At 36.6% G+C, this 13,948-nt stretch overlaps 1 protein-coding gene across 2 annotated transcripts in view; it reads left to right on the top strand.

Annotated features, from left to right (window-relative positions):
- HIPK3 (homeodomain interacting protein kinase 3) overlaps positions 1-12,451 on the top strand; it is an 81,754-nt gene extending 69,303 nt beyond the window's left edge. Inside the window, exons 9-17 of one of the 2 annotated variants that reach the window (XM_010831830.1) lie at positions 4,340-4,461; positions 4,702-4,826; positions 4,918-5,079; positions 5,238-5,300; positions 5,606-5,905; positions 6,400-6,540; positions 8,239-8,474; positions 8,759-8,886; positions 9,245-12,451. In XM_010831830.1, coding sequence (XP_010830132.1) covers positions 4,340-4,461; positions 4,702-4,826; positions 4,918-5,079; positions 5,238-5,300; positions 5,606-5,905; positions 6,400-6,540; positions 8,239-8,474; positions 8,759-8,886; positions 9,245-9,721 — 1,754 coding nt within the window. In that variant the 3' untranslated portion in view covers positions 9,722-12,451. The remainder of the gene's footprint in view (positions 1-4,339; positions 4,462-4,701; positions 4,827-4,917; positions 5,080-5,237; positions 5,301-5,605; positions 5,906-6,399; positions 6,541-8,238; positions 8,475-8,758; positions 8,887-9,244) is intronic. The other variant, XM_010831831.1, reaches the window with a different exon arrangement.
- Positions 12,452-13,948: the final 1,497 nt, after the last annotated feature.

Raw genomic sequence — 13,948 nt, forward strand, 5'->3', positions numbered from 1 at the left:
TCTCTGATAATGAGTGATGTTGAGCATCTTTTCATGTGTGTGTTAGCCATCTGTATGTCTTCTTTGGAGAAATGTTTATTTAGTTCTTTGGCCCATTTTTTGATTGGGTCATTTATTTTTCTGGAGTTGAGCTGTAGGAGTTGCTTGTATATTTTTGAGATTAGTTGTTTGTCAGTTGCTTCATTTGCTATTATTTTCTCCCATTCTGAAGGCTGTCTTTTCACCTTGCTAATACTTTCACTTCTTGTGGGCCCTAGTTTGATCCTTGGTGGGTAAATTAAGATCCTGCAAGCCATAATACGTTAACAGCTGTGGTTGGTTCATAACAAGGGTAACAGAAGGAAAAGGAGATATTCTCAGACTCGTTAACTCATCAGATGTCAAGAACAATAGTTTTGGAATTAATAACAAGACAAAGCGAAATACTTGTTCACTTACTGAGCTAACAGGTGTGGTTGCAGCAGCGTAACAGGCAGGCTTTATAATATGTTGTCTCATTATTTTTTATCTTAGTATAGTGGCTGCTTAGAAAGGAGTTTTCCCTCTAATCCATTTTGGCATCTCTATAGAAAATCCCAGTGTTGGTCTTCCTACCCCTTTATCTCATAATGTGCCAATCTATTTTGAAGATATGAGTGCAGTTGTACAGTAGTTTGAGCATTCTTTGGCATTGCCTTCCTTTGGGATTGGAATGAAAACTGACCTTTTCCAGTCCTGTGGCCACTGTTGAGTTTTCCAAATTTTCTTATGTATTGAGTGCAGTACTTTAACAACATCATCTTTTAGGATTTTAGATAGTTCAGCTGGAATTCCATCACCTCTGCTAGCTTTGTTCATATTAATGCTTCCCAAGGTCCACTTGACTTCACACTCCCAAGATGTCTGGCTTTAGGTGAGTGACCACACCACTGTGATTATCACGGTCATTAAGGCCTTTTTTGTATAGTTCTGTGTATTCTTGCCATCTCTTCTTAATATCTTCAGCTTCTGTTAGGTCCTTGCTATTTCTGTCCTTTATTGTGCCCATCTCTGCATGAAATGTTCCCTTGATATCTCCAGTTTTCTTGAAGAGATCTCTGGTCTTTCCCATTCTGTTGTTTTCCTCTATTTCTTTGTGCTCATTTCACATGCTAGCAAGGTAATGCTCAAAATCCTTCAAGCTAGGCTTCAGCAGTATGTGAACGAAGAACTTCCAGGTGGATAAGCTGGATTTTAAAGAGGGAGAGGAACCAAAGATCAAATTGCCAGTATCGTTTGGATCATAGAGAAAGCAAGGGAATTCCAGAAAAACATCTGTCTGTGTGCTTCATTGACTACGTGGAAGCCTTTGTGTGGATCACAACAGACTATGGAAAATTCTTAAAGAGATGGGAATACCAGACCACTTTACCTGTCTCCTGAGAAACTTGTATGCAGGTCAAGAAGCAACAGTTAGAAGAGGACATGGAACAACAGACTGGTTCAAAATTGGGAAAGGCTGTAGCTTATTTAACTTCTTTATGGAGTACATCATGCAAAATGCCAGGCTGGGTGAATCAAAAGCTGGAATCAAGATTACCAAGAGAAATATTGACAGCCTCAGATATGCAGATGATACCATGCTATTGGCAGAAAGGGAAGAGGAACTAAAGAGTTTCTTGATGAGGCTGAAAAGGAGAGTAAAAAGCTAACTTAAAACACAGTGTTTAAAAAATTAAGATCATAGTATCTGGTGCCATCACATCATGGCAAGTAGATGGGGAAAACGGGGAAACAGTGACAGATTTTATTTTCTTGGGCTCCAGAATCACTGTGTACGGGGACTGCAGCCATGAAATTAAAAGACACTTGCTCCTTGGAAGGAAAACTATGACAAACCTGGACAGTGTATTAAAAAGCAGAGACATCACTTTGTCAACAAAGGTCCATACAGTCAAAGCTGTGGCTTTTACGGTAGTCATGAACAGATGTGAGCATTGGACCATAAAGAAAGCTGAATGTCAAAGAACTGATTGATGCTTTTGCATTGTGGTGCTGGGGAAGACTCTTGAGAAGTCCCTTGGACAGTAAGGAGATAAAACCAGCCAATCCTAAAGGAAATCAACCCTGAATATTCATCGGAAGGACTGATGCTGAAGCTGAAGCACCAATTCTTTGGCCACCTGATGTGAAGAGCTGGAAAAGATTCTCGACGCTGGGAAAGATTGAAGGCAGGAGGAGAAAGGGATGACGGTGAATGAGATAGTTGGGTGTCATCACCAACACAATGGACGGAGTTTGAGCAAACTCTGGGAGATAGTGAAGGACAGGGAAGCCTGGTGTGCTGCAGCCCATGGGGTCGCAAAGAGTTGGATGTGACTTTATGACTGAATGACAACAACATTTCGATGAAACATTTTAAAATCATTATTGAGTAGCAGTTATGGTACCCTTATAGTTTGTATTTTAAAGTACAGTTTATGTTTGTTGTACTTCACTTCATATTTTTTACTTTGGAGCTATGTTGTGTAAGCATGTGTTTCATGTATTTTAGAGACTATAGACATAATCTGTAGGTGTAGCTAAACAGGCACCACGTCCCTAATACTGTGCTGTTTTTATGTACAGAAGACTTAGACAAGCTTTTACTTAACATATCTGAGTATAGGCTGTATATAGGGAACAAGCATTTCACATTACTCCATGATCTGAAAAGCCAGTTAATCCATCCCTTTTGGATGAAACTGCTATTTCAGAATCAAATACATTCCAGCAAAATTCTCCTCTGTTGTCCTAGAATAGGCTTTGAGGCCTTTGTGTCATGCTTTCCAGATATCAAGCAAATCTGGTCATTAAAGTTTTAGCTTATAACCATACAGAAAATTGGAATTTTAACCTACTTTTGAATGATTTTTAAAAAAGATTCAACCTCTTGATAGGAGAATCTTGGTAGGAGAATTCTTCTCATCTTAAGGCTTTGATTATGAGGAGAATTTAAGAGCAACCTGATTTGGGGGAAGGGATTTAAGAATTTGCTCTGTGATTTCATCCATATCAAAGTGAATTCTGCTTTTTTCTCTGATGAGAGTCTCTATTGCTGCAATATATCTACACAGCCTGGGTGTACTTAGATTCCATTTCTTGGAGAATTTGCTGTTCCAGACATGCTTTTTGGAAAGGGTAAGAAGGTCAGTTTTAAAAAATAACTAATAGATCTTTCTGAAACTTAATTCACATTTAGCTCTTCAGGTGGAGCTCAGAGGGTAGAGCACCCTTAGCAATAGGATAAAAGGCTCTGAAGAAAATAAACACAATAAAATTAACTTCCTTCTATAAGCTACTGTGTATTCATGCAATAAATAATGTAAGGTTATTTTTCAATAGGAAAAGAAAACAGTTGTTTTTTTTTAAATGGCTGATCACCCAAGATCACTTTTATCCAAAAACTAATTATCTTTAAATAATCTGCCAGCCCATATTGAAAGTAAATGCTACAATAGACCGGAATTATGAAATGATGAATTTATTTTAGTAACTGAGCTTTCTCATCTCAGGAGATATCCCTACTATCTTGTCAGTTAAAGTTCTTAGTTGAGTAACACTTCTTTACGCTTTTAAAGTTTAGTGCTGTGGGTCTTAATGTTTGTAAGGTGCTCTTGCAATGTATGACAGACATACTAACATTAACAGTATTAGCCTGGGTAGTAACCCTGCCTCTAATTTTCCTAGGGGGTAAGCAAAATGGAATGTGTTTCTCCTGGAGTTCCAATAGCTCTCCACTAGAAATAATAGTTAATTAAATCACAATGATCAAAGCTCAGTTGCATCATCATATTAGGCAGAAAAGTTTACTTTTTGCTTTTCCTTAGGAGATGGAAATGAGTGTGCCATCCTGAGTTTTATTGACTCCTGTAAACTGTCATGGCCATTGAAGGTGTGATACAGTTCCCCTTTGGTGACTCAGGTGTAAGATCCTATTACAGTTTTAAGGAAGAGAATATCAAGCACAGCTTGAAGTTTGTACAAAAAGATGAACATTTATCTGCTAGAGGATAAGGATTTTGAGTCAGGTTCATCTTTTTGTGTCTTATCAGTGGCAGAACTTTTAAAAAAGGAAAATAAAGTATAATAGCAAACTTTAAAAGGAATGAGAAATTTAAAAAACAATAAATGATTCAACTGTATGTATTGTAAAATAGAAAGAGTAGCTTTATAACGATTTTTGGAATGATGTACCACAAGGTAGATAGAGTATTATGCAGGGTTTTTTTTTATAATCCTAAGAAGAATTTTAGCAATTCATAAATTTATAAGAGTTTTGTCAGTTAACTCAGAGAGAAGTTTTTCTTTTATTTGAAAACTATTCTTTTCTATTTCATAGGTATTCCTGCGACACATGGTAAACCCACTAGTTATTCAATAAGGGTAGATAATACAGTTCCCCTTGTAACTCAGGCCCCAGCCGTGCAGCCACTACAGATCCGACCAGGAGTTCTTTCTCAGGTTGGTGATAATAATTCATTATTTTTGCTTATGTGCTGTCCTTCTCATACTCAAGTAGAGGCCTTAATCCATTGGTAATACATAGGCTTGTGCTATTGGAAATAATGAAAATGACCTAGACAGGAATTCTGTCCTTATAGATTATTGAATTTAACTTTTGTAATTATTAGGTGATTGTTACTTTGAGTTACTTGTAACATACTGGTTTTTCTTTTGCTTTTGTTGTTTTTGCTGCCACAGACATGGTCTGGTAGGACACAGCAGATGTTGATACCTGCCTGGCAACAGGTAACACCCCTGGCTCCTGCTACTACTGCATTAGCTTCTGAGGGTGTGGCTGGTTCACAAAGGCTCGGAGACTGGGGGTAAGTTAAAAACAGCAATCCTTCTTTGTAAGTCATTTGCAAAATACATATGGTAACGTAGGGATTCAATTTTTCTAAATTTTCTCCATAGGAAAATGATTTCACACAGCAATCATTATAGCTCCGTGATGCCACAACCTCTTCTAACTAATCAGATCACTCTATCGGCCCCTCAGCCAATTAGTGTGGGCATTGCACATGTTGTTTGGCCTCAGCCAGCCACTACCAAGAAAAATAAACTGTGCCAGAACAGGTTGGTATTGATATTTTAACTTTTCCTCTGCATTTTGAAAATGAATCATTAAAATAAATTTTGCATGCACACCAAAGGGTCACCCTGTTGTATTCAAAATGACCTCTTTGATAGATTTGCAACAAATACTAAGCCAAGCTCCCTTCTCAATTTCTCAGAGGTATTTTGGTAAAACTAATGGAATGGGAGCCAGGAAGAGAGGAAATAAATGCTTTCAGTTGGTAAGATTGTCTTTATTGCCCTTTTGATTTATTATCTACCTATAGTGTTAGACAATTCTAGACACTCAGATATCACATTTGCCCCCCCCCCCAAAAAAAAAGACCATTAGAATATAAGTAAATGCAGTCTACACTCGTTTCTAGAAATTTTATGTATCACAAACTCATGATTTGTGTGTTGGTGTGTCATATACATAATCTTGAACAAGTGAAGGTTTGTATTGTTACTTATAACATGGTATCTTAGAAAAATGTCATGTATATATTTTGATTATAGAAATGACACATTATTCCTTTGATTGCAGGAGTAATTCATTGCAGAATACCAATATCCCACAATCAGCATTTATCTCCCCAAAGACAGTAACTGGGAAAGATGTCCAGGAAGTAAGTTGTATAGAAACACAGGACAATCGTAACTCAGAAGGAGAGGCAGGAAATTGTTGTGACACGTCTATCAGGCAAGACTCTGATTCATCAGTTTCAGATAAACAGCGGCAAACCATCATCATTGCCGACTCCCCGAGTCCTGCAGTGAGCGTGATCACCATCAGCAGTGACACCGACGAGGAAGAGACGTCCTCGCAGAGACATTCCCTCCGAGAGTAAGTGCCGAAAGCAGATGCCTGCATTTTTGCGACATTCTTAAATAATGATGATGGTATCCTCTGCTGTGGTGGAAAAAAACTTTGTGATTTATTATTGTGATTTATTATTGTCTGTTCATGTCCTTCGGAGTAAACTTCCTGAGTAGTATTTAGCATGACTGAAAGCGAAAGTCACTTAGTGGTGTCTGACTCTTTGTGACCCCATGGACTATACAGTCCATGGAATTCTCCAGGCCAGAATACTGGAGTGGGTAGCCTATCCCTTCTCCAGGGGATCTTCCTGACCCAGGAGTCGAACCGGGGTCTCCTGCATTGCAGGTGGATTCTTTGCCAACTGAACTACCAGGGAAGCCCATTCAGCATGCTTACTATAGCATTTTTCCTGTATTTATGAGCTTTAGATTTTTATCCATGTAGGTCTTTCTTAACTGTTTCATATCTGGGGAGTAGGTTCTCATTTTTGACCTGTTTTCTCCTTCCCCCTTCACTAGATGTAAAGGTAATCTGGACTGTGAAGCTTGCCAGAGCACTTTGAACATAGATCGGATGTGTTCATTAAGTAGTCCAGATAGTACTCTGAGCACCAGCTCCTCGGGGCAGTCCAGCCCATCCCCTTGCAAGAGACCGAACAGGTAAAGGAATTTTAACAGTAGTGTGTTATAAACATTAAGTCTACTAAAAAGCCTATGTTATTTTTCATTGTTTAAATTAGTAAGTACCTGCCAGTTTACCACAGTGGCTCTCTCTTGTTGATAAGTTTTGAACTAGATCACCTTTTTATGAACTCAGGTTTTAAGTAGGAATTTTCTGTATTGTTACAGAACAGATCTAAATGAAAAATTGAGGTTCTAATAAATGGTTTTTAAAAAATCATTTGTTTTTGAAAGGGTAAAAAAGTCACATTCTCAGCTCTAGCTTTACAGACTACCATTGTAACTTAAATTTAGAATAAGAACATATACGTTAACAATACAAAAAGGAATGTTTTACATTATAAAGTAATGACCCACTCTCAGAGTATTTGCTGTGATTTTTTTTCTCTCTTAGTGATTGATTTGCCTGGTTTTATCTGTATTTCCTTTCGGCCAGGGATATGCATTGCCACTGAAGTAGTGAATGACTGCTAACCTGCATGATGTACTATCTCATTAAGAGATGAGCTGTAAAAATGTCAGTGAAATATGTTTGATTTCCGCTGACATTCTTTTTATAGTGGAAAAATTTTTCAGTCATAATTTTATTCTTTTTTTTTCTTAGGAAATATAGTTTTTAATACTTATAGCCAAATCTCTGTGGAAAATATAAAACAGTATTAACACATCTTCTTTTTAAAGTTGTTTATAATGTGATTTGCAAGTTGATACTGTGCATTTGTTGTTGTTTCATTGCTAAGTCCTGTCCAACTCTTTTTGTGACTCCCATGGACTATATATATAGCCCGCCAGGCTTCTTTGTCCATGGTGTTTCCTAGGCAAGAATACTGGAGTGGGTTTCCATTTTCTTCTCCAGGGTATATTCCTGACCCAGGGATTGAACCCACATCTCCTGCTTTGGCAGGCTGATTCTTTACCACTGAGCCACCTGGGAAGCCCCATGAGATGTGTGTGTGTGCGCGCGCATGCGTGCATCACACACACATATATAAGATATAAAAATATATTTAAGTAAAATATACATATAAAAAGATATGCTTCAAATTTTAAGTATGAAATGAGTGGTTAAAACAGAATAAATGCAATAAAAATCCCAAGGTGAGAGGGGGACCAGGGCCCAAGGATCAGGACGAGAAGAGAAATTTGGGCTCTGGGTGGTTAGACTTTCAGAGAGGTAGGAAAGGCCTTTTGAATAACTGGTTAGTTAAAAAGACCCAAATTATCACTAAATTATTAGTGATTACTCTACAATATTATTAATAATTCTAATTTATTAGAATTTGATTTCAAATATCCAAGTTGCCTGCTTATATATTTGTACATTTCATTTCAGTTGTCCAGAACAGTACTTCTTTTGTAGTATCTTGATGAAATCTTCTGTAATTTATAATAGGGGATTTTATGAACTGCTACTGAGGATCAAGTGAAAAGAGACAGGAAGGAAAATTAAATGCCAAGAGGGTGTTCCTAAACAGAGAGAATTAGCATTAGCAGTCCCAATAGAGAATTAATGTGGGAGTCTAGGGAATCTATGAAGAATGTGTTTGGGGTAAGGAAGAAGTTATAATTAGGTATGAAATAATTTAATAAGATCTTATCAATTTGGTGGAGTTTGGAAAGTATTTAACTTTAGATTTAAGATCGAAAAACATTGTTGATACAGATATTTTCTTTTAGTATGTCAGATGAAGAACAAGAAAGTGGTTGTGATACTGTGGATGGCTCTCCAACATCAGACTCCTCAGGACATGACAGTCCATTTGCAGAGAGCAGCTTTGTGGAGGACACTCATCAAAACGCAGAATTGGTAACTTCTACTGACACAGAAACCAAACCAGCTGTTTGTACTGTTGTGGTGCCACCAGTGGGACTGGAAAACAGATTAAATGCCGATGAGCATATGGCAAACACAGGTAAACTGAGTCCCCTCTATTTCCCTGATTGTCCCTTAAAAGGTCTTGATGTGGGAACATCAGAACCAAAAGTCATCTCTGAATTTCTGACTTGTCCCTGCCAAATCTATTGTACCAAAGAAATACTTTCTAATATTATCCAGTGCTTGGAAACTAGGAGATCTTTACTTTTTATTTAATTTTAAGGTTCTCAAATCACTGTTGTGTAAAATATCTAAATACCTTTCATAATTTTTATATGAGAAGGAAAAAGTACCTACTCTCTAATATTTTGTTGTTGCCAGATTCTATATGCCAGCCATTAATAAAAGGACGATCTGCCCCTGGAAGATTAAACCAGCCTTCCACAGTTGGTAATCGTCAGCAAAAATCGACATCAGCATTCCAGCAGCAGCATTTGAATTTTAGTCAGGTATGTTTGTGAATTTATGAGTCTTTGGGATTCAAAATCAGCAGTTTTTTAATTGGGAGAAAAAGATTCTCAAACTATATAAAATCTTAATTAAACACTTCCATTTTCATTATTCCAAGTGACTGAAAAGTAATTGGCTTAATAATAGGATAATTATCAGATTATCCATGGAACTTGAATTTTTTAGAAAGATTAGATTCTTAAGAGAACTTGAGAGAATTCTTCTCTATCCTTAATGTAAGCTAAGATCTGAGAGATCCCTTATGGGTTTTTAGTCACAGTATCTTTTAATTTCCCTTTTTTTCTTCTTTGTGACTTGTAAAATATGTAATTAGTCTTTTGTTTTGTTTTTGAATAGGTTCAGCACTTTGGGTCTGGGCATCAGGAGTGGAATGGAAACTTCGGACATAGAAGGCAGCAAGCTTATATCCCTACTAGCGTTACCAGTAATCCTTTCACTCTTTCTCATGGAAGTCCTAATCACACAGCTGTACACGCCCATCTGGCTGCAAGTGCGCACCTCGGAGGACAGCCTACTCTACTTCCATACCCATCATCAGCTCCCCTCAGTAGTGCTGCACCAGTGGCCCACCTCTTAGCCTCTCCATGTACCTCAAGACCTATGTTACAGCATCCGACTTACAATATCTCCCATCCCAGTGGCATAGTTCACCAAGTCCCAGTGGGCATAAACCCCCGTCTGTTACCATCCCCAACCATTCATCAGACTCAGTACAAACCAATCTTCCCACCACATTCTTACATTGCAGCATCACCTGCGTATACTGGATTTCCATTGAGTCCAACCAAACTCAGCCAGTATCCATATATGTGAAAACTCATAAGAGTATATTGAGGAAGCTCAATGATATAAACATTTGATTAAAAATAAAACATGGTATTTAATAAATATTAGCCATGGCACAAGAAAATTATTTTTGAATCATGTAGACTTGGGTGCAATTTAAACAACTTTGAGCTTTAAAAAAGAAACTCACTTTTAATGTGTTTTGCACATTTGGTATAACTTGTCTTTGGTCATGTTATCTTCTTATGTTGTAACTCTAGACAGGTGACTTATGGGAGCAGAAGTCCAGTTTTTGCTCCCGCTATTTTTTATAAAATTGCCTTCTAACTAGTGCAAGACACGTCCATATTTGGGAAGCCATTCTGTGTACAGACTTAGAGCAACAGATGCACATATGTCAGAATTACAGCATACAAGTGAATTGTATTATCTGTGTCTTAGTGTATAAATGTTGGGTCACTTACCTAAGAAATTGAGCTATTGTTCTTTACATTTGCATGTGTCTTTGCATGGGCAAAATGTTGCCTAGACTTTGCTCTTCAATGTTGTTCTAATAATCTCAGCTGCATTGTAAACCGTTCCCACACATAGTGCCTTAAATATTTGAGGTTGTTAATGTTATTACTATATATAAATGTTGAGGACTGCAGCACTTAAAATTCAGACTTACTCTTTAGTTTCCTTTGATAGAGTAATGTTCATTTTTGGTTTTGTGTGGTATGATTTCAGGTTGTAGCTATTTTTCCTTACTAAGAGGGCAGCATGTTTGCAATAGCTGAATTCTGCTGTCTGACTTTTTCAGAATGATCTAGCTTCAAGAAAAGCAAGCAGGTAGTAGTGCTTAAGAAAAATTGATTCAGTATCTAATGAATAGTTGATATCTGTCACAACACAGCATTTTATATACTGTTAAGTGAAACTGCAATACAATCTAAGTTTATTTTGGGAGTGTTTGCTGTATAATTGGATTTAATAAAATGTTTAGAGATGCAGTAGGCATGACTTTGAGTAGATAATGAAAGAAAATGCAAAATGCTCATTGATTCATGATGTGGTTTCATCCTAGCTTGGGCAAACCATGCAGTATTTAATAAATAGTAGCAGAATATTTACTATTGAAGCTTGAAAAGATGTGAGTTCTTTGTGTGCAATTTCTCATTTATGCATGTGAGAGGGTTTTTGTTTTGTTTTTTTTTTTTTTAGTATTTTTACATTGTAGTACTTGTTTTGCTTGTTGGTGGTGTTTGCTTATTTAATACATTCCGTCAGGGACAGAAATTACATGCTTTTTTTTCCTAGGAAGTATGTCTTGGGTTTTTCCCTCTTTATACTTTACTTTTTTTTGGTGGTGGTGGTGGTGATGTTTAAATGAAGTTGCTTTTACAGCACCAAAGACTTAATCATCCATTTCCTATATAAAAGGTAGCTACTTTTTGCATAGACCTCAAGTATATTGTAGTGTAGAGGTGGAATTTAAAGGAAGGTATTAAACAGGCTGTGTTTTAGCTTATGGGCAAGTAATAAATTGTATCATTTATCTTGAATGTATCATAGATAAGCTGCTATATAACGATTGCCACTTCAGATAGCTGTGAAATTAGGTGATTAACTAGTTGTTATTTAGCCTTCTAATTTCTGTATAAGTCTAATTACATGAAATAGAAATTGGGGTTTTGATTTTTTACTTTGCTTTTCTGTTTGGAGTGTCATTGTAACTACTGTATTGTAAATGATGGAAAATAATTGCGTATGTTATTTTGGGGTGTGTTATTTGCATCAGTATTTTATCTCTATTAATGTTTGTGCTCATCACTGCATATAAAAAAACTTGGATGTATCAATGTAACTTAATTTTTTATTTTCATACTGGCATTGTAGACACTTGAGAGAGCTGTATCTTGCAGGCTTGACTTAACTTTTTTTCCTTAAAAATCTGGAATATAATCTTATACCATTTACTGGAAGAAACAGGACAAAGCATTTGAGTGTAAAACTCTCCAAATGTTTTGGATTTACAGCATTTCTTTGATAAATGAACTGCATACCACTAGTACAGGTCTAGTACAGCGTTGACAATAAGCTAATAATGGATGAACTTTTCTTTACTCCATTAATACAAGCAGTGTTTTATTTAATAATCATCGATGAAATAAATGTGCCTGATATTAATTTTAAAAATTACAGTATTAGATCATAAAATAAAAACCAGCAGTACGTTTTTAGTCACACTGAAAATGAAGGACTTAATTTTCCCCACAAGTTTCAGTGTTTTTAGTAATCAATTCTATGCATTTTATATAAATAGAAATATGTATATATATTACACATAAAAAGGAATAGCCTAAGGTTAATTTAAAAGATTATTTACAGATGGCAAATTTATGGAGTCACTATTTAAGTAAACTTGCTGCCCTCCACAGCCTTCTAATTTTATTTATCCGGTCCAGCAGTTTACTGGTATCTGCTCGCTTGTTGGAGAAGAATCAGTGCTGGAAGCTCATGTTTAAGAAACACCAAGGGCAAAAGATTGATGTTTGTACCAGGTACAAAACTGGCACAGTTTTCTTTTTCTTCAGGGCCATGTTTACTACCCTGAAATGTCATATTTTCTGTATTTCAGTTCCAAGACTGTGTTGTCTTGTTAAATTGACAGTAAATGATAAACTTCAGTGTTTTCATAATATAACAGTCCTTTTTGATAAAGGCGTACCCGAGTTAAGTACATTGCTCTTAGCTGATTCTAATCATGGGCTTTTTAACAAGGAAAAAAAAAAATTCCAAGATCCTGCTAAAGTCTAAATTTAGCATATTGACAAAAGAATCTGGATTTATACCCTCTTTAAAACCTTTTTTTACCAGTTTTCTTTTGTGTTAATGCTTTCTTAAATAAAACACTGCATGAATTCCAAGTTGCATATTTGCATACTATTTTAATTTACAAATTGTTTTTTAATCAAATATCCTGGTATTTTGTTTCTTTTTCTTTCAGGGTGTTTGAGTATGTTACTGTAGTAGCAAAACTTTTTCATTTAAGAAATCTCTACTATTACTTCTAAAGTTGGTTTGTGTTAAGTAAAAGTTAAATCATACACTGCAAGGTGTAGGAAGATTTGTTTTAAAGAACCCAATGATATAGGTTTGATTACTAAGTTTGAGCTATTAACTGTTTAACAATTTTAGACTTGTGGCTTTCTTTGGTTTGTTTGTTTTTGCTTTTACTTCTATGCTACACTAGTTTGCCATGTAGCAGTTGCACTGTGCAATATTACAATAAGGACTGGGAAAATTTTTATGGATGTAATGTCTATTACGGTTTGCGATAGTATTTCTCTCTAGTTCTCAGTGATTTAAATGTGACCAAGCCTTCTGTACTTTGTCACAAAAAGCGGGTTTTCCAGGTGACTATTTTGGTGAGTGTCAAAATAAGAATTTATGGTGTATTACTGTCGATTCACTTTGAATTAAAATATATATATTGCAGCAAACAGCTTGTTGACTTTTTTTCCACCCCAGTACTACTTCCAGAGTAGGGAAGGAAGAGGTTAGGAAGTTTGAGTTACCCAACTTACATCTCATTTAATTTTCAAGACCACCTGTGAGACAGGTATACAATTATCTTTATTATGTTAATGAAGAAATAGGCTCTCAAATATCTAGGTAAGTTGTCCAAAGCCCAAGCGCTAATGAGTGGTGAATCTGAGATGGAAACAGGCTGCCTAACCCCTAACTGTAACCAAACTACCAACTGCTGTCCGGCAGTTGGTTTAAATCCTGAGGGAGTGTACCAGAGTACTGTAACCACAGGACAGTGTGTTAGTCACTCAGTCGTGTCGACTCTTTGCAACGCCACGGACTGTAGCCCACCAGGCTCCTCTATCCATAGAATTCTCCAGGCAAGAATACGAGCGGGTAGCCATTCCCTTCTCCAGGGAATCTTCCCAGCTCAGGCATCGAACTCCGGTCTCCTGCATTGCAGGCAGTTTTTTTTTTTTTTTCTTTCCCATCTGAGCCACCAGGGAAGCCCAGATCACAAGATAACCAGGGCCCGTTTTCCTTGAATATTTTTTGAGGTAAATATTTCTGTTCATTGTACATGAGTGAAGAATATGGAACTCACATGTGTTTTTAAGACATAAAACATGAGACTTCAAAGGGACGTGGTTGTAGTAAGCCAGTTTAGGTTGCCTTCAAATACCATCTTATACATAAGTTTAGGTTTAGAGAAACATCCATAGGAAAGTTTGTTGAGGAGCG

This window comes from Bison bison, unplaced genomic scaffold (genome assembly GCF_000754665.1).
Source record: "Bison bison bison isolate TAMUID 2011002044 unplaced genomic scaffold, Bison_UMD1.0 scf7180017864531, whole genome shotgun sequence".
Classification (NCBI taxonomy): Eukaryota; Metazoa; Chordata; class Mammalia; order Artiodactyla; family Bovidae; genus Bison; species Bison bison.